Source organism: Narcine bancroftii, chromosome 8 (genome assembly GCF_036971445.1).
Source record: "Narcine bancroftii isolate sNarBan1 chromosome 8, sNarBan1.hap1, whole genome shotgun sequence".
Taxonomy (NCBI): Eukaryota; Metazoa; Chordata; class Chondrichthyes; order Torpediniformes; family Narcinidae; genus Narcine; species Narcine bancroftii.
In genome coordinates this window covers 152,025,748-152,050,572 of record NC_091476.1, presented here as the reverse complement: position 1 = coordinate 152,050,572, position 24,825 = coordinate 152,025,748, and the positions used below count along the sequence as shown (strand labels likewise).

Below are 24,825 nucleotides of genomic sequence, written 5' to 3'. Positions count from 1 at the left end.
CTTCACCAAAAGTCCCATCAATGATCTGAAAAGCCTCGAGCTTCACACCACCCCCACCCACCCACCCACTGGTAGTCCACAGTGAGTAAACGATTATTTAACATAGTCTATGGTGTATGTGCGGGGGTGGGGGGGGGGGAGGGTGTTGAGAACAGCTGATCTAGTGCATCAACAGATGGATCTGGTTATAATGCAGCTGTTTGGCCTCTCTAATTCATAGAAGTAATGGTGTTCTGCAAAAGCTTCCTTCTATCCAACTTCACCCTTTTCTATCAGCCTGACCTCCTCTTAGCTTTCCATCAATGCGATTGGTTTCAACTAATCCTTGCATTGAGTTCTCTTGAATTATCTACGGAGAACCATATTACATTTAGTCCTTGGTATTCGCTTTTCATCTTCCCATGAACCTTGCTTTGGCTTCCATTCCAGTGACGTGTGGAATTATAAAGCTGTCATCTTTGCTCTTGAGCCTCTCCCTGCTTTTGCTCCTTTTTCTATCTCTCTGACCTTCCGCGGCCTTGTTGACCTCGGTGGTTTTTGCGTTGCTTCAGTGTTGCCCACTGTTCCTTTTTTCATCCCCAGTCATTGGCGACTGAGCCTGCAAATCATAAATTTTGGAAATGACCTGAATTCTTTCCTCTACCCCAGCCACTGCCTTTTCTGCTCTTCGTTTTGAGGCCTGGAGACCTGTTAGCTTGGGTTGTCAGCAATGGTGGTGATTTCATATCTTTCCCCATCCTGTCCTATTGGAAAGCTGCATAGCATCTCTTGGTTTTTCAAATCAGTATTTTGGCAGCAGCAGGGCATTATGTGCATTGATAATTCTTGAGGAGTAGTTCTGGCCTGAAATGTAGACCACTATTTGTCTCCCAGTGATGCTGCTTGACCAATCCTCCAGTGGATTGTTTATTGCTCCAGATTCTAGCCCCTGAAGTCTCCTGTGTGACTCCATAGTATGGCTTTAACTGAAAACCTTTTTAATCTTTCTCCAATTTGGATAGAATGCAAGGGCCTCGTGGACAATATTGTCTGATTTGCCATGATGATGGGCAGTTGCTCTCTCTCTCTCTCTCTCTCTCTCTCTCTCTCTCAATCACCCTTTATCTTATCAGTGCAGTGACATTATCTCTTGAAGACCATCGACTCTTGGATATTCCTATGTAGCCACATTTATAAGAACTCTTTTCACTGATGTTTGAGTTGAGACTGAGATTAGTGATTGAAGATGGGTGATCTGATATTCAATGTGATTTTTATTTTTTGTCTCCCTCAAGACTACATTTTCCAAGAGACGCTCGAGAAACTGCAAGAGGCCCTTGCATTCTATCCAGTGTTTTTAAAAACACTGCTATCTCCACAATATTTTGTACCTGTCATTCCCTTGTTTGCTTGTGTACATGAAGAAAGGAAATTTAAATGACTTTGAGGATTAAATTTGCAAAGGATGTGATTGGGTAAATAGAAAAGACATGTTTATTCTTGGCAGAAGTATCATTAACTTGTAGGCAGAGATTAGTGTTGCTTGGATGAAGGATGAGTGTTGGGGGGGGGGGGGGGGGGATTTAGTTCATTTTAAAAGGTATCGCGACCTGGGAATGCAGCCTGAAGAAGTGTTGGACTTTAAATCCTCATCACATTTTAGGAAAGTACTTGGACAAGTGCTTGAAATTGCTCCCAATATTGTTACAAAACTGGCCTGATTATGTTGGAAATTGATACAAATCCTGTTCACTAAAAACTGGAAAAAAAATTCAAGCTTCCAATTGTATCCCAGTCAATCTGCACTTGAATTAACAAAAGGTTGGAAACTGTTGTTCATGCTGCTTGCCCATCAGTAACCTGTCCACTGGTTCCCACTTTGGGTTTTCCCATGACGACTCTTCTCCAGATCTCATTGTGGTCTTGGTCCAAACGTGCACCAAAAAATTCCATTGCAGACGTGCGTGAAAAGGTGGCATTGGAATTGGTTTGTCATCAAGGAGGCCTGGGAAACTGGTCAATGAGCATCAAAGGAAAGGTGAACCAATAACTGGAATTGCACAAAGGGAGGTGGTGATTGCTGGAGCCCAAGTTAATAGATGCAGTGCCCGAGGACAATGCCTGAGGCCACATCCATCTTCATCTGCTTCAAAATTTTGGATTCTTTTATTCGCATTTAATAAATAAGAAAATGTAATATTGCATGAAATTTCCTTTAGTGTGCCATAAGGCAGGCAGGGAGTTGCCATTAGGGTCACCTGGAACCCCTTGCAGTTCAGATTTATCGTCAGAGTATATACATGACATCACATACAACCTTGAGCTTTTTATTCTCTGGGCTAGGCAGAATTACCACTTTTTGGTAGTACAAAAAGCACTGAACACAGTGTATACAGGTAAACAAATAAAGAACTGTAAACCGATTACAAATGTAAACAAACTGCAATACCAAGAGAATAAAAAAATCAATAAAGTGCACAAGTAAGAGTCCTCAAATGAGTCCCTGATTGAGTTTGTAGTTGAGGAGTCTGATGGTGGAGGGGTAGCAGCTGTTCCTGAACCTGGTGGTGCGAGGCTTGTGGTACCTATATCTCTTTCCTGATGGTAGCAGTGAGAAGTTCAGTCCTTTCCAAGATAAAATGGTTGCATCACTGCCTGGTATGGAGGGGCAAACTCTCAGAACAAGAAAAAATTTCCAGAGGGTTGTTCACTCAGCCTGTGACATCACAGGCACCAGACTTCACTCCATTGAGGACATCTGTATGAGGTGGTATCTTTAAAAAAACAAGTAGCCTCTATCCTCAAAGATTCCCCAGCACTCAGAACATGTCCTCTTCACTCTATGCTACCGTCGGGGGGTGGTGGGGGGGGGGAGGCAGAGTTTAAAGACGAGCACCCAAAGACACGAGGACGGCTTCTTCCCCGCTGCCATCAGATTCCTGAATAATCAATGAACCAAAGACACTGCCTTACTTTTCATGCCCTATTTTAATTTTATAGTAATGTTGTAAGATTATTATAATATGCATGTTTGCTCCATGATGCTGCCACAAAAACACTGAATTTCCTGACTTGTTCATGACAATAAGTTCTGATTGATGGGGACCGATGCACCATAGTTGCACTGTACTTTGCATTTACTTGGATTTGGTCTTGGATAGTTCCAGGATTGTTTGCTGATAAAAGCATTGGGCTTCCACAGAAGATCAGCCAACCTAATTTGCTTTCTCCTGAGGATGTAACTCTACCCCCACCGTATGAGTAATTAAATGCCAGTGTTCTAAACCTTCTGGGAAGCGTACTTGTAATGGCAGTGTCCCAAGGAGCGATGGCTTTCATTTTGTAGATGCAAGTGAGTGCTGGAAGCTGTTTGCTTCACTCCAGCCTCCCTCCAAAACATGGGATGGTGTCTGGACAAGCACCTACTATGCAATGTTTTAACTGCAGTTGATCCATACAATTGAGACAGCTGCTAATTTGGTAGCAGCTCTGGTTTCGGGTCAAAGGCATCAGCTCAAATTGCACTAAAGCACAGAAATACTGGAGGAACTCAGCAGGTTTCGCAGTGTCCATGGGAGGAAAAGACATATTCTCAATGTTTCTGGGAAAAGCAAGCAGCGCCTGAATGAAAGAAATGGTCAGGGCAGGTGGACAGACCAACCGACAAAAGGTGATCATTGGATAATGGAGAAAAGGCCAGGAGAGTGAAACGTGAGAATTGATGGGGGTGGGAGAGGGAGGGTTTGGCTCTGTGAATGCAGAGCTGAGGAAAAGGAGAGAGTGAAAAGGGGAGAGAGAGCTACAGGAAAGTAGGCATGGGGGGGAGGGAAAGCGAGGGCTAATGGAAGCCGGAGATGTCTGTGTTGATGCCATCCAGTTTGAGGGTGCCCAGAAGAAATAAGGTGTTTTTCCTTCAATATTCAGGTGTTCTCAGTTGGGTGTGCCACATCCATTGTTCATTTGGGGCCTTGGTTCCATGTGGTCCATTCTTTCAAGACAATTTAAATCCCATGGAACTGTGTTCAAGGGAAACAAGGCACTTTTGCCTCAAAGCAAATTATCTGGTGACTGCTGTTTTAGTGTGAACTGACTGAGTATAAATTTGGTGTTACATTTCCTGAAGGTAATTGTAATTTCAAAAATGTGTTATTACCAATGCAATTTTGGAGAAGAATAAATATTGGGGGCAGTGCTTTAATTGTCAGATTTCAGTTTTGTTTATTGTCAGAGTAAATGCACGCCATCACGTGCAACCCTGAGATTTTTCCTGTGGGTCACTTTAGTTGAATGATAGTACCTCTTGTATTGTTGCACTCCCTCTGCACTGCACTGGGAGATTAGAACTTGTACTCATACACAAGACTTTGAACTAGAGGTCAGATTAAAAACACTTCCCCACTGAGCCACTCTTTTCAAAAACTTAGACCTACAGCTTGGTAATAAACCTTTTTGGCCCATGAGCCCTTACCACCCAATTGACCTACATCCCTGGTGCATTCTGAGTGGTGGGAGGAAACCCATGCAGACACGGGGAGAATGTACTCCTCCTTACAGCACTGGTTTCAAACTCTGGGCGCTGGTTCTGTAGCAGTGTTGCTCTAACTGGAATGGCAACCATGTGACCCATGTCCTGAAGTGTTTCACTTTCATTGAGAACTTGAACCATTGGAATGGAGGAAACATTTGTATTCTGCAATTTCACTTGTATAGCAAAACAATAATGGCTGTGTCTTAGTGTTGTTCATTTGGGAGGAAGGGTTCACCAGAATTCTGAGGGGAAAAGAACACTTTCCTTGGAAATAGAATGAAGCCGTTAGTTTGTGCACCGTGGAGATTCATCCTGAACATGGTACCTCTAACAATGCAACACTTCTCAGGCTGAATTGGACTTTTGTGCAGTCTTGCTCTGAGATGTTGGTCAAGAATGTCTGCTTAGATATCTGGAGAGAGATCTCAAACCTGATCTCAAGCCCGCTGACGTCGGTGAGTTTACTACCTCCACTTCCAAACTCTGTTTCCCCCCCCCGCCCCCTTCTCTTCTCTGAAGTGCCTCCTCCAATCTGAGTGAGTGCCCTTTGGTTTGCTGTTGGCAGCTGCTATTGGACAGCTGACATTTTCCTCACTCCACTCTGTGCATGCAAGATCGCTGACAGAAGAAATGAAAGCTCCTCCTTCACAGGGAAAGCAGCCAGGAGCACACAGCAGCTTGCATTTGCTGGAATAAGTGACAGCTGTTTCTAAACACCAGGGTCTGTCATTGGGGCCTGGTGCATTACTGGCCCAGGGATTTTGAAGCCTGTGGAGCAAGGTCTGTTTTTGGGATTGCTGGAACTTAGCCAGTCTACAATATAGACTCCTTGTCCTGCCTGCCTTTATAATTACTTGGTTCATTCTCATTTTGCTGTTTTTAAAAAAAAAAAAAATCTCTTCTCATTTGCTTTCACTTTTCTTTCCCTGTCTTCTGGTACTATTTTATCGCATGTTCCCACCGAGGTACTTGCCCACTCCCATATCCTCTGTGCCCATTGGATGGTGGCCTCCTCAGCTCTCCAATGGATTTAATCTTCATTGTAAGGGCCTTGCTTGAAATCTAGGCCTGCACTCCATTTGGAATTGAAGGAGCATTGCACTGGCTTTAAATCGTGTCTCTACAATTGGGGAGTCTTAATTTCTTCACTTGCAAAGTGGTGTACAAGCAGAATTTTATGCCTCTGAAGGCTGTGGAGGGCAAATGGCTTAATGTGTTTCAGAAGGAGATGATATCCAGCCACAAAAGGCGTATTAGGGTTAAAAGTGAGAGCATGATTCTAAGGCAGCAGGTCGGCTATGACCTGTTGAATGTTAGAACAGACTAGATGGGCCGAAAGGCCTGGCTTCTAATTTTTGTGTGTGTGTGTGCTTGGTACTAGTTGGGGAAGTTCTTGAGAATCCTGGCCAACGACCATAATAAAGAAGTATTGCTGTCACTTCTCTATCCAAGGCTTTTTTGAAGCCCTTCTTATCCTCTATTAACCCACTCTGCTTTTGGTTTCTGACCATGTGTGTTTTATTGGCTGTTCTTTAAATGTATGCATGGAAGTTCAGGCGGAGTGAACGAGCAATGGGCTCTTGCTATAAAAGAGCTTTGACTGGTTGAAATATACTTTGGATGCCTTGAAAGGGGTGTGGAAGGTGCTGAAGAAATACAAGGACTTTATAAGCTGTCTTCTTGGGGTTCCAGAGGAATGGAAGTTGGTCTGTGACCAGAAGTGCTATGGCTGCGAGCACTGGGCCATGCCAGATCAGCTGGCAATAACTGGCACCATTGGGCAATGTCATGGATTCCTGCTCTTGATGGTGAATGCCCAACAGGACTTGCCCTCCCCACCCATACAACAATTACCTCCACCAGTATAGGCACTGCCTCTCCCAATGAAGAGAATGCAAAGGGTTAAAACTGGCATTTGAGGGGTTGGGTAACAGATTGCTAGCCAGGAACCATCTGTGTTTTAACCTAATGGTCTTCCAAATACAATGGAGCCTAACGTTTTTGAACAAGGTCTTTGTAATACGTACTGGCTTGGAGAGATTGTGGCTGTTGATTGCTTAGTTAGAACTTGGCTCAGTTTACATTTTACATAATCCCGCTATATGTATTTGGAGTGACGTGTTAGGGTGATCCAGTTCACTGCTACTAGATGAGTTCTCCTATTTATTTTACCATACTGTTTCCAGCCCTGTGAATGCACCCGATTGTGGGGACACTGGGTTCAACAGCTACTTTTTTTCTAAAAATGGACTTAAAACTGCCTTTTATTTTTGCCTCGTAGCTCTATGTTGGTGTTTTTGTTTCACAGAAGTTTATTCTTAATTATCTTGCTCTTTCAACATTTCCTTTTTCCCCTTGAGAGTTTATTTTTTCCCCATGTTTGAATGTATTCATGCGATTTGGGTCTGTCTGTCTGCCTCTCGGCCTTTTCATACAGCGGGTGAGCGGTGACCCTACTTGGACCCGGGTGAAATTCCTGGAAGCTAGGACCTCTCGGGCCTTTCACATTGCAGTCCAAATTCCCTGGAATTTGCCATCCATGGGGGGCAAATGATGCATGAGGCTACTCTGACCATAGTTTTCAGAGAGGGGGAGAGAGTATGTCTCTAACTCTCCTTTTATAGAGAAAAAAAAATCAAACTAAAAGGTGGAGATTCTCCGCCCTCATGTCGCAAACTTTACCTTCGTAAATGATCCGTGAGTGGCTTCAAGGCGCTGACTCTGATCTTTCTGTAGGCTTATGTCAGAGGTGTAGAAGTACGCTCCATAAAGTCCAGCCACTGCAAACGGCTTTCTAGGGATGGACCGACGATGACGCTGTCAACCCGCAACTCAGGACTGTTTAGTGAACATATTATGCCAGAGTACCGCAGAATAACCATCATTGGTGTGGCCGCCGCTACCAGCGCCGGAACTTGGGGCCCCAGTCTTGTTGCTCCACTCCCTCGTCCTCAATCTCTGTCGAGCAGATCAGGATTATAAAGCCTACGACTATCATTCTGCAGTGGATCAGCAGGAATAGTCTAAACCCCCACTGCCACTGGCTCTAAGGAGGGTGGGGGCCAGTCAGGGAGCGAGGGAGGGGCTGGTCAGGGAGCGAGGCCCAGGCCAGGGGAGGGGCCCCCAGGCACAGGGAGAGGGGGCCCCCAGGCACAGGGAGAGGGGGCCCCCAGGCACAGGGAGAGGGGGCCCCCAGGCACCAGGGAGAGGGGGCCCCCAGGCACAGGAGCGGGGCCCCCAGAGGGGCCCCCACAAGCCCCAGGCCACAGGGAGAGGGGGGCCCCCAGGCACAGGGAGGGGGGGCCCCCAGGCACAGGGGAGGGGGGGCTCCCCCAGGCACAGGGAGGGGGGGCCCCCAGGCACAGGGAGGGGGGGCCCCCAGGCACAGGGAGGGGGGGCCCCCAGGCACAGGGAGGGGGGGCCCCCAGGCACAGGGAGGGGGGGCCCCCAGGCACAGGGAGGGGGGGCCCCCAGGCACAGGGAGGGGGGGCCCCCAGGCACAGGGAGGGGGGGCCCCCAGGCACAGGGGAGGGGGGGGCCCCCCAGGCACAGGGAGGGGGCCCCCAGGCACAGGGAGGGGGGGCCCCCAGGCACAGGGAGGGGGGGCCCCCAGGCACAGGGAGGGGGGGCCCCCAGGCACAGGGAGGGGGGGCCCCCAGGCACAGGGAGGGGGGGCCCCCAGGCACAGGGAGGGGGGGCCCCCAGGCACAGGGAGGGGGGGGCCCCCAGGCACAGGGAGGGGGGGCCCCCAGGCAACAGGGAGGGGGGGGCCCCCAGGCACAGGGAGGGGGGGGCCCCCAGGCACAGGGAGGGGGGGGCCCCCAGGCACAGGGAGGGGGGGCCCCCAGGCACAGGGAGGGGGGGCCCCAGGCACAGGGAGGGGGGGCCCCCAGGCACAGGGAGGGGGGGCCCCAGGCACAGGGAGGGGGGGCCCCAGGCACAGGGAGGGGGGGCCCCCAGGCACAGGGAGGGGGGGCCCCCAGGCACAGGGAGGGGGGGCCCCCAGGCACAGGGAGGGGGGGGCCCCCAGGCACAGGGAGGGGGGGCCCCCAGGCACAGGGAGGGGGGGCCCCCAGGCACAGGGAGGGGGGGCCCCCCAGGCACAGGGAGGGGGGGGGCCCCCAGGCACAGGGAGGGGGGGCCCCCAGGCACAGGGAGGGGGGGCCCCCAGGCACAGGGAGGGGGGGGCCCCCAGGCACAGGGAGGGGGGGCCCCCAGGCACAGGGAGGGGGGGCCCCCAGGCACAGGGAGGGGGGGGCCCCCCAGGCACAGGGAGGGGGGGCCCCCAGGCACAGGGAGGGGGGGCCCCCAGGCACAGGGAGGGGGGGCCCCCCAGGCACAGGGAGGGGGGGCCCCCAGGCACAGGGAGGGGGGGGCCCCCAGGCACAGGGAGGGGGGCCCCCAGGCACAGGGAGGGGGGGCCCCCAGGCACAGGGAGGGGGGGCCCCCAGGCACAGGGAGGGGGGGCCCCCAGGCACAGGGAGGGGGGGGCCCCCAGGCACAGGGAGGGGGGGCCCCCAGCACAGGGAGGGGGGGCCCCCAGGCACAGGGAGGGGGGGGCCCCCAGGCACAGGGAGGGGGGGCCCCAGGCACAGGGAGGGGGGGCCCCCAGGCACAGGGAGGGGGGGCCCCCAGGCACAGGGAGGGGGGGGCCCCCAGGCACAGGATGGGGGGCCCCCAGGCACAGGGAGGGGGGGCCCCAGGCACAGGGAGGGGGGGCCCCCCAGGCACAGGGAGGGGGGGGCCCCCAGGCACAGGGAGGGGGGGCCCCCAGGCACAGGGAGGGGGGGCCCCCAGGCACAGGGAGGGGGGCCCCCGGCACAGGAGGGGGGGCCCCCAGGCACAGGGGAGGGGGGGCCCCCAGGCACAGGGAGGGGGGGCCCCCAGGCACAGGGAGGGGGGCCCCCAGGCACAGGGAGGGGGGGCCCCCAGGCACAGGGAGGGGGGGCCCCCAGGCACAGGGAGGGGGGGCCCCAGGCACAGGAGGGGGGGCCCCCAGGCACAGGGAGGGGGGGCCCCCAGGCACAGGAGGGGGGGCCCCCAGGCACAGGGAGGGGGGGCCCCCAGGCACAGGGAGGGGGGGCCCCCAGGCACAGGGAGGGGGGGCCCCCCAGGCACAGGGAGGGGGGGCCCCAGGCACAGGGAGGGGGGCCCCCAGGCACAGGGAGGGGGGGGCCCCCAGGCACAGGAGGGGGGCCCCAGGCACAGGGAGGGGGGGGCCCCCAGGCACAGGGAGGGGGGGCCCCCAGGCACACGGAGGGGGGGCCCCCAGGCACAGGGAGGGGGGGCCCCCAGGCACAGGGAGGGGGGGGGCCCCCAGGCACAGGGAGGGGGGGCCCCCAGGCACAGGGAGGGGGGGCCCCCAGGCACAGGGAGGGGGGGCCCCCAGGCACAGGGAAGGGGGGGCCCCAGGCCCAGGGAGGGGGGGCCCCCAGGCACAGGGAGGGGGGGCCCCCCAGGCACAGGGAGGGGGGGCCCCAGGCACAGGGAGGGGGGGCCCCCAGGCACAGGGAGGGGGGGCCCCCAGGCACAGGGAGGGGGGCCCCCAGGCACAGGGAGGGGGGGGCCCCCCAGGCACAGGGAGGGGGGGGGGCCCCCAGGCACAGGGAGGGGGGGGGGCCCCCAGGCACAGGGAGGGGGGGGCCCCAGGCACAGGGAGGGGGGGGCCCCCAGGCACAGGGAAGGGGGGGGGGGTTGTTAGGAACACTAAGCCCATGCTGATCATTCTATCGTGGTAGCCCTGAAGCTACAGCATTTGGCTCCAGTGCCTGTGGCCTGTGGGCCTGGCTCTGCCCACAGAGCTGCTACGTGGCACTGGTTATTTCTTTGCAAGCACTTGCCCTTGCTTGGCTCTAATAGAATTATTTGTTGTTTTGTTGGGGGGTGGGGGGGTAGTCTTTTCTCTTAAAGTTTTGTATTTCAGCAACTCCAGGTCATTTTATTTTGGGCTCTGGTGGAATTCTGTGTGAGTGCTACAGCTGGGACTGCTTCTGTCTTTGCTGTACAGCCTTCCAGAGCTGAATTGTCATTGGGGTTCTTTCTGGCTCAGATGTGCATTCTGGTTGGCCTCTTTGGGTAAAGGAGGTGTGTGATGCTTCCTCTTTGATGCTCTGTTCATTTTCCATAAATGATTTTTCTATGTCATAAATCTCTGCTGTCAGAGTGTAAGCAATTGTTTACTTTTAATTGAAAATGTAAACAAGAGATTCCCAACTTCCTTTCTCTACCAGTTCATTGCTTGAGCTTTGTTCTGGTGCAGTTTTACTTTTAGAATGCTTCAGGTGGGAATTAGTCACCAGCTGTAGAAGGTGGGTAGAGCTCAGGAAAAGAAGCGGCTTTCAATGAGTCCTAGTGTCTGCTTAGTTTGTGACGTTGCCTTTTTCAGTATTGGGGTCATAGAGAGGATAGAAGCAGGTCCTTCGGCCTACCGTCAGTATTGTTCACCCACCACCCATGTATACTAATCGGACATTAATCCAATTTTTTATTAGTCTCCTTGCATTCTCACCAACTCTGAGGAATCAATAGTGGGTGATTAACCTACCAGGCTAAACCCACATAGTTGTAGAGAGAACATATAAGCTCAACATAGCTGGCTGAGGACTGGGTCGGACTTGGGTCTCTGGCGCATCTTGGAGGAGTTGCTATATGAATCCAATTCAGTGAGAGTGCCATGCTTAATAAGTTGAGTAAAACACACAAGTCTCCAGACACAGTGGTTGAAGTAAAAATACAATCCAACAGTGTACTTTGTATAGCAAAGATAGATATATAACCAACATTTCGGGCTTGAGCCCTTCATCAAAGTACGAGTAAAATGTAGGCAGGTGCCCAAACAAAATGGTGGGAGACGAGGCACGGGGTCTCACAGGCAGGAGATGAGGGTGTATAAGGGAGAGGGGATACCAGCAAGCAGGGGGAGGAGGGATGCCTCTGTGCATGGAGAGGGAAGGGTGGAGAACTGGAGGAAAGGAGACAGAGATAGTAAAGAGGGAGATTGCGGTGGTCTAGCAGAAACCAGGGAAGACTGGTTGAAGAGCTGCCAGACAGTACTCAAGGTCCTTGTGGGAGGCCAAACTGGCAGGCCTGGGGACTCTCCAACCAGATGGCATCAACTTCTCCATTTTCTGTTGGGCCACTCCCCATTCTCCCTTTATTTCCTACCCCTCCAGTTCTCCACCCCCTTCCCTCTCCATTCACAGAGCTAAATTTCCTCCCCCCCTTATCTACCCATTGCCTGTGGGCCTATGCTCCCACCTTGCCCCACCCCTCAGTTTTATTCAGACACCTGCCTATGTTTTTCTGACACCTTGATTAAGGGCTCACACCCAAAGTGTTGGTTATGTATCTTTGCTAATCTAAGGTAATGCTGTTCAACCTGCTGAGTTTCTCCAGCATTGTGTCTTTGATTTTATTCCAAGTTGAGTTCTTGGGTTCAAGCCAGTTCTCCATCAGAGAACAACTGAGTGGCAATGGCACAGCATAGTCGTGCAACAGGTAGAGCTGCTGCTTCACGATTCAATCTTGATCTCTGCTGTCTGTGTGGAGTTTGCATGTTCACCCTTTTACTGTGGATATTTTCCCTGGTTGGTCAGATCTCCTTGCACATTCCAGGTTGGTTGACAGGTGAATTGGTGACTTTAAACTGCCTGTTATGTCGAGCAACAGGTATAGCCCACAATGGATTCTGAGGACAATTATAAAATGGAAGTTTCAATAACTTCTAATTTATGGAGGACAAAATGAGGGGAGGTAGTTGCAGTGAAGACTTGAGGTGACAAATGTGAGGGTTTCAGCAAATCAAGGAGCAATGGAAGAATTTTCTTTGGATCTATCCTGGCTGCCACCCCTCAAAGCTTCAACTTCTATAGACAAGAGCATTGAATTAATGTGATAGGATCAAGGAATGCAATAAAACCCCATTCTGAATTCAAGCGACCAGCAGAAAGAATCGAGGAAAATAAATAGGTGAAAAAAAATGTTTAAAGTCGTCACACTTGCTGATACTTGGGCAATCAGGCAACATGCAATCTTCAAGCAAACGGAAAATACACATATCCAGCATCTTCCAATCCCCAGAGGTGCTGGATACCAGGGATTTTACTGTATCTGGATCTTATGAATAAGTTCGACTAATTCTGGGCAGGGCTATTGCTGGGGATTCTGCAGTTGTTTTCTGGTGATTCCCAGACCAGGAGGATGAGAGGGAAGTCATCTGGCTGGAGAGTGCCCAGGCCTCCCAGTTTGGCTCCCCACAAGGACCTCGAGTACCATCTGGGCACTCTTCAATCGCACTTCTCTGGTTTCTGCTAGACCGCCCCGATCTCCCTCTCTTTACTATAAGGTAATCAAATAAGGATGGCACTTGTGGGAGGGGATGGAAGAGGTCAAAGATGATGCTCCCTGCAGTTGAATGTTCTAATCTTTACAAACTTTAGGAATGCAGCCTACCCTGCATTTCTCATCAAGATGTAGATGAGATAGAGGATCAATAATAGATGCTGCTCTTTATGGGGAGTGAGGGTGAAATGAAGATTATCTGGCCACTTGTAGATTTCTCTTAGACTTAGAGTTCACAGAAACCTCTCCTGCCTTGTTGGCTGCCTTTAGACTTTAGTAACAGTCTCCTGTTTGGCAGTGGAGCTTCTGTTAGTCTTGGGAGTTTCCTTTATGGGTAAATTCCAATGCATCCCTGCACAAAATGTGTCCCCTCTCCCACTTGGGTATGTGGCACTGTTCTAGAGTCTCAGGTCTGTTTTCAATATTTTAAAAACTAAAAATGCTCTTGTTGAAAATATGGTAATGATTTATCGTGTAGAATTGATTTCAGGCACTGTTTAAATGTGTGTGTACTGCAAGTTACTAGAGTGAAGGCTCTCTTAATTGCTGTTGTGGGTGTCTGGGGATCTCCTCACTGCGGTTTGTGCCTACTTCAGCCTTTGCTTGCTGGAATGAAGGTTTGGTCTTGTGTGAGTTGGCGATTAGCCCCCCGCTCCCCCACTGGTGTGTGTTTGTGCAAAATCTGGGAAGAAAGTGTGGGAGAGAAGGGCGGGTGATGGGGTGGGGGAAGGAGCAAGAGAGCAAGGGATGGGAGGGGAAAAGGATAGCCGGAGGGAGAGATGGGTCAGAGGCCAGGCGAAGTGGGGTGGAGCAGCATCGGGAGAGTGCAGGAAAATTTGGCGTTGGACAGGGAAAGAGAAGCCGGGACTGACGAATGTAATTTTTTTTCCCCTGGAAAATTTTGCAAACCATCTCGAGCTAATTTTCTGCTGCCTCAGGAAAGTTTTCCATCTGCCTTTGTAGGAACTCATTGATCAGCCTCAGCCACTCTGGTCTGCAGTGTGAGGCACACAGCTGTCACACACCATCAGCGCACACAGGTGGAGCCCTGTGACGTGGCAGCATTGGCATCGGTTCAAGCCCAAAGGCGAAGCAGAGTTCCTCACTGTTTAAAGTCCAACGGTCGAACTCTTGCTTGCGCGACACCTGCTGTCGCTGGTTGCAAGCTGAGGCTCAGAACTGTTGCAGGAAAGTATTGCGTAGTTCCTAATGCAGTAAAATATGTTGGAGTTTGGGAAAATAAGGGGGAATCTCACTGAAACATTTTGAATGTGGAAAAAGTTGCTGAGATGGGTCACATTCTTGAACTGTTTGAAAACTTCTCGTGAAGGAACTCCCACATTGCTGTTGGGTGAGGAGTTTCAGGATTTCGCCCAAGCAACAATGAAGGATTAGTGATTCTATCTCTTCGGAGACTAGGTTTCCTCTGACATATTTTACAAATTCACCAACTCCCCCAACTACCGACTACAGTTCCTCAACCTGCCCCCTCCAAGGATTCTATTCGCTTCTTGCAATTCCTCCATCTCTGCTGCATCTGTTCCCAAGGTGAGGTCTTCCAGTCCAGATCATCTGAAATGTCTGCCTTCTTTCACAAGTGTGGTTTCCCCTCCATCACCTGCTCTCACTTGCATCTCCTCCATTTTGCGCTCATCAGCCCTGGCCCTCTCTGCCCCCAGATGCAACAAACAAGATTCCCCTTGTCCTTATTTACCATCCTACCAGCCTTCCCATCTAATACATCATCCTTTGGAATTTCCAGCACTTATAACAGGATCCCACTACCTTCTTCCTTCCCTCTTTGCCTTCTGTAGGAACTGCTCCTTCCATCACTCCCTTGTGCACTCATCCCTCCCCACCTATACTACCACCGCCCCCCCTAAGCCGGCACCTTTCCCTGTAGCTGCAGGAGGTGCCATACTTGTGCCCATGCCTCCTCCCTCACCACAGCCTAGGGCCCCAAGCAGGCCTTTCAAATGAAGCCACGTTTTACTTGTGTATCCAGCGCTCACTTTGTGGCCTTCTCTAGAACGGAGAAACTGATGGCAGACTGGGAGTTCGCTTCGCTGAGCACCTTTGCTCTCTCCACATCAGTGACCTGGACCTACTAGAGGCCACCCACTTCATTTCTGCGTCCCAATCTCGTACACATTCCTGTCCATGGCCTCGTGTACTATCCCTCCAAGACCTATAAATTGAAGGAACAACACCTGATTTTCCGTCTGAGTTCTCTTCAGCCTCAAGGCATTAACATCGAATTCTCTGGTTTCTACTAACGTGCTCTCCTTTCTCCCTTCCCTTCCCCCTGTTTTCTTTTCCTCAGCTCTCCACCCCCTTCTCGCTATTCACCCAGCCATCCCTCCTCCCTGCTGTGCTCTCCCTCCCTTCTCCACATATTACTTCCTGCCTTTGGGACCATGCGCTTCTCTCCACCTCTTATCTTTTTGTTCAGACACCTGCTGACCTTTTTTCCATACCTTGATGAAGGACTCAAGTATGAAACATTGGTTTTGTACCTTTATCTTTGCTGTATAAAGTACACTGTTTGACCTGCTGATTTTTCCCAGCATTGTTTTTACTTCAACCACGGTGTCTGCAGAGTTTCATGTTTTACTCGTGATTCTTTCTCCCTCAGGGTGAGGGGAATCTACAGGAAGTGATGTTCCCATACAAATATTGCCCTTCAACTTGGTGTTGAGATCGCAGGCTTGTGGAGTGTTGTCAGAGTAGCCGTGGGGGCATTTTGTAAATGGCTGATACACAGCCACCAGTGCTGGGGACAGTGATGACTTTGGGAGATGATTTTGGTGACCTTTGAGATTTGTCCTGGATGGGATGGGAGCTTCTTGCATGAACTCGAAGTTATCTAGGCAGAGGGAAGTACAGAGGGAAGTACAGGCAAAGATTGACTCGATGCCAGTCATACTTCATGTGATTGTTGTTTGGGTTTGGCATTCACTCTTAAAGGCACAGAGTTGAAAAGGCTTCCAGATAAACCCGTGAATTGGCAGGGAATGGAGAGTGTGAGTGCAAGCAGAAGGGACTGTAATTTGGCATCCTGGGATCTGTCCCACGAGGAATTGTTTTGTGCTCCATGTTCTAAAATATGAATAAATTTTTTGCAGAATGATGGGATTCTTATAAAATGCTTATGCAAGAAAGATATTCTTCATGGATTCTATTTTAAGCATTTGTTCAACTGGTTTGTCTTCCTGCGTGGTTTGTTCCAAACTAAATCTGCCTTTGTGTCACCTCCTTCACACTTCTCTCCGTGTGTCTGGGCCTCAGTAATACAGTGCAGAAGCAAGGCACTTTTTGTAGATGACACTTCCCAGTTTCTAATATTTCCCAATCTGAAGATGTGTCATCTTCCAAGAAACGCAAGCCTTGATATTCCGAATTACATCTTATTTATCCAAATAAATCAAACTTTGTAATTGCGGGTGTAAATAGCTTTAATTTTTCATTGATTAAAAATGAATAAACATTTTCATAGCTTCACACTTCATAATGTTGAGTAAAACAAAGCATATGGGTTATTGGCGGTGAGTGGGTGGTTTGAGCTAGTGGAGTTGTTCTAGTGAACTGATGCGGACTCAAAAGGCCGACATGGCCTGTTTCCGCACCGTAAATGGTTATATGGTTATTCAACTTCAAATAAATATAAATGAATTAAAATGATAATAAATTATCAATAATGATGAATTCAAAGAAAAGCTTCTCAAGTATTCATCTCTTTCATGGTTATACCAAGAATAAAAATGAGCTCCTCTTATGCTCAAATATTACAACATAGTAATTATGGTAACTTCTACAAAATAACCATTTTTCTTAAAGGGAAAGTCAAAAAACAACCACAAATCATAAACATAAGGTTTAACCTTTACACTTTGGCCCATCAGATCTGTAGCTGAACATTACACACCTACTTCACTAACTTTAAGCAAAAAAAAACATTTGAAGTATGGTTATTGTGTATGGCAGTCTCCCACTAGCAACAAGATGCTAATCAACCTGTTGAATGCTGTGGTGCACCAGGGAAATTTGTCCAGCCTTTGAAATGATGCCATAAAACGCTTTTGGATTACCTGAGTGAGAAGACAGAGCCTTGATTTAATTTCTCTCTAATCAGTCAGCATTTCTTCATGACTGCATCAAGCATCAGACTTGATTTAACAAATCCCTGGAGTGGGTTTGAACCCAAATCATTCAGATTGAAGTGTGAAGCTGCCAACTGAGCCCTGTTTTCTCTGGGCTGGAACACAATCTCAGTTGTGACCAAGCATGATGTGAACTTGTCACTGGCTCATCATCCAGGTGTCTGGATCACAGAGCCATTAATATAACCGTGGACCCCGCCGAGAGGTTGCATGGGTCTCCCTCCAGTTTTGAAGTGCTGGAAGAAGCCTTTAAGAGTTAAATCGGTCTGCAAATGCTGGTGTCAAGTGCAACACAAAAGTGCTGGAGAAACTCAGCAGGTCACACAAGTTCAAATTTATTGTCATCATGTACAACCTGATGAAACCGTGTTTCTCTGGATCACAGTGCGCACAGACACAGTATACTCTACACACAAGCAACCTGAATATGTAGTGTATATAAAATCAATTTGCATGTTTCTAGGATTGTTCAATCTCGCCGGCATTGGGAAGAAGCTGGTTCCCAACCTGGGAGTCCAGGTTTTTAATGTTTTTGTGCCTCCTCCTTGAAGGTAGTCTCAAAGATACATCGGGCTGGAAGGTAAGGGCACTCAATGATACTCAGGTCTTTTTAAGCACGGCTCTTTGTAGATATCGTCCACAGGAAGTTCCTGCATGACCTGCTCAGTTTCTCCAGCACATTTGTGTTTTGCACAGAATCCTAGAAGAACTTGATTGATTTTATAAAGGAGTAGCTTGTCCATACAGGCTGCTAGCTATCCAACCATGAAGTCATTGGATCCTTAAAAAGCCCCAGCCATTTCCCCCATCTTTGTTGCAGGTGGTTGCTGCCTTCTGATGGGGAACAGTGGTTCGAAGTGGGGATTCTTAGGCCATTGTGTTCAACCAAACTATTTCAGTTATTGCAGATCCTGTCCTTTTAAAATATGCCTGGCTATTAATGTTCTCGAGCTGTTCAGTGTCTCTGAAAGCTCATTGTCTAGCTGTGACAACTCTGTTCAATGCCAGCATAATTCATGGGAATGTAGAAGAAAGGGGGTTATTGTATAGCTGGGAAGTTGGATAGTGAGGCTTCAGAAACCCTACACACCAAGGATGTATATGAGCTGTGGGCTGATCTGGGGTGAGGCGTGTTTGAGGAGTGCACCCTTTTGCCACCCTGGCACTCCATCACAACCCTATGGCAGCAAGGAAGAATTGCAAAAGAAGCAAGGAGTCCTGTGTAGTCATAGCAATGCAAAGTAGAAACAGGCCCTTTGGCTCAACAAATCTAAACTGACCATTTTCACTAGTTTTATCATCTCAATATTCTCTTTGGCTTTCAGATTCCACTGTCAATTTACACACTAGGAGCAATTTGCAGTGGCGAATTATATTACCAATCCACACTTTATGTTTGAGATGGGTGTGCAATCCAGAGCATCCATCCAAAGGTGAAAGTACAAACTTCATGCAGTCAGCACCCACGGTCTGGATTGAACTCCGGCTCTACTAACTGCGCCCTGTGTTTTAGAGAGGGTGGGGTGGGTCAGGAAGGCAGAGGGATGATAGTGTTGATGGAGGGTGAGGATCATGGGAATGGGAAGTGGCAGCAGGAGGGGTGGGGGGGAGAGGGGTTGAAGGCGAATAGAGTAAAAGCTGCCGGGGAAGATGACAGGGTTTCTGGGTAGATGAAAGAAAAAAAATCATCCAGAATAAATGTGCCATAGAGTTCTATAAATCTCAACTCTTCTGTTTTCCATAAGATATAGGAGCAAAAGTGGGCCAATTGGCCCATCGAGTCTGCTCCACCATTCCATCGTGAGTTGATCCATTCTCCCACTCAGCCCCACTCCCCAGCCTTCTCCCTATAAACTTGGATACCCTGACTATTTAAATACCTATCAATCTCTGCCTTCAATACACCCAACAACTGGGCCCATTTGCTGCCCATGGTAGCAAATTTCAGAGGTTCACCTCTCTGGCTATATAAATATTGGGGTCGAGACTACCTCGCCTGTCGTGGGGAGAGTACCTTAATCCACAGGTCCAAAATTTGATTGAAAGGTGCAAACTGGGGAACTGGAATAAACCTGCTGCAGTGTCCTGACCTTCTCTGGGTTCGATCGTCTGTCACCTTGTGCTCACTGATCCTTATTGGCTACAGGTATAACCTCTGTTGTCTTGTTTTGCAATCAGTGGAAATTCTGCCAGGTCTGAATCCCCGAGAATTAATTACTCTGTAGTCGTTGAGCCTGGGTTCCAAGCTGTGGAATGTTCTCCCATATCCTCTAAACCCACGGTATTCCAGCTCGAACAGGGTGAGGTGACAGACAAGCTGTTTGTCCTCGAGGCTTTGTTTGGCTTGGTCAGATGCTAACTACTCCTTGGGAGGTTTTATTGTTAACAATTCTGTGGCAGTGGAAAGTTTGCTGTTGCTGTGATTTGAATCGAAGGGGTTCTGCTTCTGCCTTCTCTTGCCAAGGGTTGTTCCTGTTCCTCCTCCAACTCTGGCAACGATGCTGACGAAACAATCAATGCCCTCTTCAATGGGAGTGAAGCCATGTAGTTAGCTGGAGCCATTGCCAGCGGGCATCACACTGGGACTCGATGCTGGTTGTTAATGGTCCTTGATTGGTCCTGGTAATCACATCTGTGTTTGAAATCTGCCCAAGAGGCTTGAGGTTTCTCCTCAAAAGGCTTTTTCCATGGTAACTCTGCTGTTGATGAAGCACTGAAGTAAATGGTTTCCTTTCATGACTCTTGTGGTTTTGAACCTTTCTGAAGGTGCAACAGGGATTCCCGAGGATGTGGTTTATGAGACGCTCTACTCTGGGCCTCCTAGCAATGTTCACTTCAGCAGCCAGGCCCTCTGGGTGCCTGGGGCTGCTCTGTAATGTTAACCTACTTCCTAAGGGGCCTAAATTCCTCTTGGGGAGCAGCCCTCTCCCTCCCCACCCATGCCCATCCCCCAACGTGCTTTGTACATTCAGTGCCTCATCTAAAGTCCCCTCTTTAAATCTGCCTATATATTTGTGTGTCACGTCTCCAAAATGGAGGACCATCGCCTTCCCAAGATCGTGTTATATGGCGAGCTCTCCACTGGCCACCGTGACAGAGGTGCACCAAAGAAAAGGTACAAAGACTGCCTAAAGAAATCTCTTGGTGCCTGCCCCATTGACCACCGCCAGTGGGCTGGTCTCGCCTCAAACCGTGCATCTTGGCGCCTCACAGTTCGGCGGGCAGCAACCTCCTTTGAAGAAGACCGCAGAGCCCACCTCACTGACAAAAGGCAGAGGAGGAAAAACCCAACACCCAACCCCAACCCACCAATTTTCCCCTGCAACCGCGTCTGCCTGTCCCGCATCGGACTTGTCAGCCACAAACGAGCCTGCAGCTGACATGGACTTTTACCCCCTCCATAAATCTTCGTCCGCGAAGCCAAGCCAAAGAAAAAATATATTTGTGTTAACTAATTTCAACCTTGTGACACTTTGCTGAAGAACGGAGACTCCTCTGTACAACCAGGGGTCTCTGATGTTTGGAGTGGTCAGCCAGTGTAGAGATATACCTTTGAATGCTCTAGGAATAAAAAAAACACTCTCTGTGACTCTACTATTTATTTTTATGTACATATATACTGTGCATCATTTGTCTACCTGTGTACTGGGTCTTTATGCATGTTTTGCACTGTGGACTGGAAGATGCTTTATTTTTGGGTTTTGCTGGTAGAATTGGCTAACAAATAAACTTGACCTTGAATATAATTATTGCCAGGGCATTTCTCCCCCAAGAAAACTTGTAGGCGGCTCACTATTCTAAAGCAGAAAATACTTCTTAAAGCAACTGTCTCGCAGCACAGCAGGCATTAACTCGAGCCTCTCTCCACTCCCTAACTGGAACAAGTCGGCTGCTACTGCAGCCATATCAGAGAATGAAATCTTGTGGAGGTCACTTGTGTGAAACAACTCTGTTCATACCCTCAGATGGCCAGCGAGCAGTCAGAATGTCTGAGCAACAGAAATTCTTCACGCTTGCTCTCCAAGGACTAGAGTTGTATCAGCCTGATTATCACTGGCGATGTGTGTTCTTGTCTCTGCAGAGAACCCAAGGCTTCCTGACTCAAGGTCAAGAGTCATCCACCGACTCCGGCTGAAACTCATAAAGTAATTTCTAGAATGCAAAGGCTCTGCATTGAAGCTGGAATTGCCCTAGTCTCTTCACTGTTAACTGCCCCATCCCATGTGTATTAAGTTCAAAGTTCAGATTTATTGTTAGAGTGCATGCTTGACATCACATGGAACTGAAATTCTTTACTGTGGGCCAGGCAAAATTTCTAATGGCTGTACTCAGATAATGTAAATAAACTGTGTGAATGTATATACATAATGTATATAAATAATGAGCAAAACAAGTGTCCTGAAATGAATATCTGAATAAGTCTATTGTTTTGGAGTCTGATGATGGAGGGGTAGTAATTGTTCACAGGACTTGTTCTATCAGGTACAGTGGCACCTATACATATTTTCTGATGGCAACAGCAAATACAGAGCCTGTCCTGAGTGGTGTGGACCCCTGATAATTGCTACTGCTTTCTGAGGCCAGCGTTCTGTACAGATATTCTCGGTCGGGAGAGTTTTTCACCGGTGATATACTAGGCAGTGTTCACTACCTTTTGCAGGATTTGTTTGCTCGGAGGTATTGGTGCCCCATACCAGGCCATGATGCAGCCAGTCAGCACAGTTTCCACCACACGCGTAGAATTTTGCAAGGGTTCTGATGCCAATGCAGAAACTCTGCAAACTCCTGAGGAAGTAGAGGTCTACTTCCTTCACAATGACAATATGATGGGTCTGGGAAACATCCTCCGAAATAGTGACCCTCACACTCTCCACCTTTGATCTCCCAACGATTACTGGATCATGCACCTCTTTTTTTCTTTCCTAAAGTCTAAAATCAGCTCCTTAGGCTTGGTGATTTTGAGGGAGAGATTGTTGTTCATGCACCATTTAGCCAAGTTCACAATCTGCCTCCTGTGTTAAGGCATGTCTCGTATATTTCTGATCTCGTCATCTGCACCAAGTACCAGTTACATTAAATCCATTTTATTCCTTGCTCATTCCCAGCAACTTCTACCTCCCAATATGACAATGAAGGTAACATTTTAAAATGCAAAGACATGCAGGTTGAGAAGAAAGCAGAGCACTGGGGAAAACATTTGGGAGAATATGTAAATGTGGTTCCTAAGGTCAGAATTTTGTTGGGGGGGGGGGGGTTGTGGCTTCCTTCCTTGTCAGGAAAGTGCAACAGCAACTGCACTTCCTGAGAAGATTGAAGCGGGCAAGGCTACCAGCCACCATCATGTCAACCTTCTACAGGAGCTCTATCGAGAGTGCCCTGGCCAGCTGCATCACAGCTGCAGCACAGTTGCTGCAGAGAAATGGATCAGAGATCAATCCACAGGTCCATAAGTGTGGCAGTGAGAATCACTGGCTTCTCCCCCACTCCCCCCCCCCCCCCCCCCCAAAATCAATGTTATCTACCAGGATCATTGTTGCAGATGGTGCACAAAATCGTTGAGCACTCCGCATACAGCTCCGTTCTTCTGCTCCCGTCGGAAAAGAGATCCAGGAGTATCAGAGTCAGAACCACCAGGCTGAGGAACAGCTTCTTCCCACGGGCAGTGAGAATGCTGAACGATCAAAGGAACTGCTCACACTAACCATCTAAGACTCCCATAGTTTGTCAGTATGTGTGTTATATCTGGTTGAGTGTCTGCATGTTTAGCACCGAGGGTTGTATTTATGCAATCAGATTACAATAAACTCGACTGACTTGAACCAGATCATTGGAGCTGCAAGCCAATCGCTGCACCACCCGCCTTCTCTTCACCCGCTTGATGTCTGATTCTTGACCTTGTTGGTTGTCTGACTGATAGCACCAGCAGCAAGCCCTGGTCAGAACCTCCAGCTTGTGATCTTTGTGTGTTGTTGCACCTGATGGTTGGGCATGGATTGTGTTCGCTACCTCAGCTGAGTAATTCCAGCCATTTGACCGTTCAGCAAGAATGAACGCACGAGGGTGGGGCGAATTTGTCATGCAAGGGGAGAAGCAAGTTCCTCCTTTTGGGTTTAACCTGGAATTTTAAAGCCTTGAATACATTTACCAGCACATTTTTTTTCTTCTTAATCTTGAAAAAAAAATCATAGCACAATTCATATTCTTTTTTCAGGCAAAACGGAAATTGGACCTGGAAGGGAGTGGGCACCAGCACTTACCAGAATTTCGAACTCCTAAAGGAAAGGGCAAGATGCCAGCCAGAATTCCCAGCCCAAAAAGTAAGGACTGGGTTATTGTGTGGCTTGAAAGGGACGGGGAGAGAATCGCCTCCCAATAAAAGTATAGAGTTTCAAACAACAGGTTGGTTGTGATGAGGGTGCAAATTCCAAGAGTTCAGAGGAACAATCCTGGACCTGTGTTAGTACCGAATCATATGCTTTTTTTACATGGGAACATGCAACAGGAGCCTCTCTCCTTCCTAAAGCAGTGCGCGCAAGTCATGTACATTGTATACAAGTTGATTACTAATGATGACAACACACCAATTTCCAAAGAAATACAAATCTAGCTACAACATACGAATGAGACACTAGTCTCTCCCAGGAGTATGCCACAAATAGTCCCACCTTCACCGGCTCTCATCTGACAGTTAGTCCTCCAACTTTTTGCGGGGCCTGCACCCTGGAGTGGACCTCGGAAGTTGTGGGGGGAGGTGGGGAGAGAGGAAAATAAAGGGAGGGAAAAGTGTGCTGAGTTTTTAATCCTACAGCCTACTCAGGAGCCAGCCCAGGTAGGCCCATGTGACCTTGGGTGAGGATGAGGACCAATTGTAAGGTGTCCTTACCTGTGGGTAGGTCTGACCTTGATTGACATGGGAGAATTGATTTGGACTTGCTTGGATGGTCAGATGACCTCCAGGAGGAGGCATGTGGAAATTCCTTTGTCCTCACCATCTTCCTGTCTGACCTGTTGGATAATCCTCCAGGATACGGCGACACAGTTCACGCAATGCTTTCACAGCACCAGCGACCCAGGTTTGAATTCGGATCTATCTGTAAGTTCTCTGCATGTCTTCGTGGGTTTCCTCTGGGTGCTTTGGTTTCCACCCACATTCCTAAGAACATACGGGGTGATTAGTTGGTTAATTGGTCACGTGAGTGTAGTTGGGCAGCATGGGCTCTAAATTTAAAAGCAGTCATTTAATTTTAAATTCTCCCTAGCCCAGTCAAGTTCATTCAATCTACAGTTTTAAAATGGTAGAATTGTTACAGGAGTCAAAGATGCCATTCATGTCATTAAGTCTATGCTAGCTCTTAGTATTTGAGTCACGTCCAATCGCCTGCTCTTTCCCCATAGCCCTAGGCATTACTCTATCCTTAATCCTAACCCTACTCTATCTCAAGTGTCAATGTAGTTCAATTTTTGAAGGCATCTTTGGTGTTCTAGTGATGCATAATTGGCCACAACATTTCAGCAGCTATCATTGTGAACTTGGCTGTGGGGGTCAGAGATCATTCTGTCTTGTCAATTGTTTGGTAATTTGGGGGAATTCCAAGGACTCTGCCTCAAAGGGTAGGCATCACCAGGATCATTGGTCCCTTTCTGCATGGAATAGATGGTGAGACCAAATGTGACACAGTGAACCCTTGGAGTCACCACCCTTGGCTGTGGTACTGGCAAAGGGCTGGCCCTGCACCTCGTCAGTCGCACCTTTGCTTAGTCCACCTTTGCCAGCCACGCATGAATGGTAAGGAGTAGAAATCACTTCAGGTCTGCACC

The 24,825-nt window shown here is 49.1% G+C and overlaps 1 protein-coding gene across 1 annotated transcript in view; it reads left to right on the top strand.

Moving 5' to 3' along the window:
- LOC138742129 (transcription factor E2F2-like) overlaps positions 1–24,825 on the top strand; it is a 59,224-nt gene that overhangs the window by 15,388 nt on the left and 19,011 nt on the right. The window contains exon 3 of the mRNA XM_069896313.1: positions 23,219–23,324. Within this exon, the coding sequence (XP_069752414.1) occupies positions 23,219–23,324 (106 nt within the window). The remainder of the gene's footprint in view (positions 1–23,218; positions 23,325–24,825) is intronic.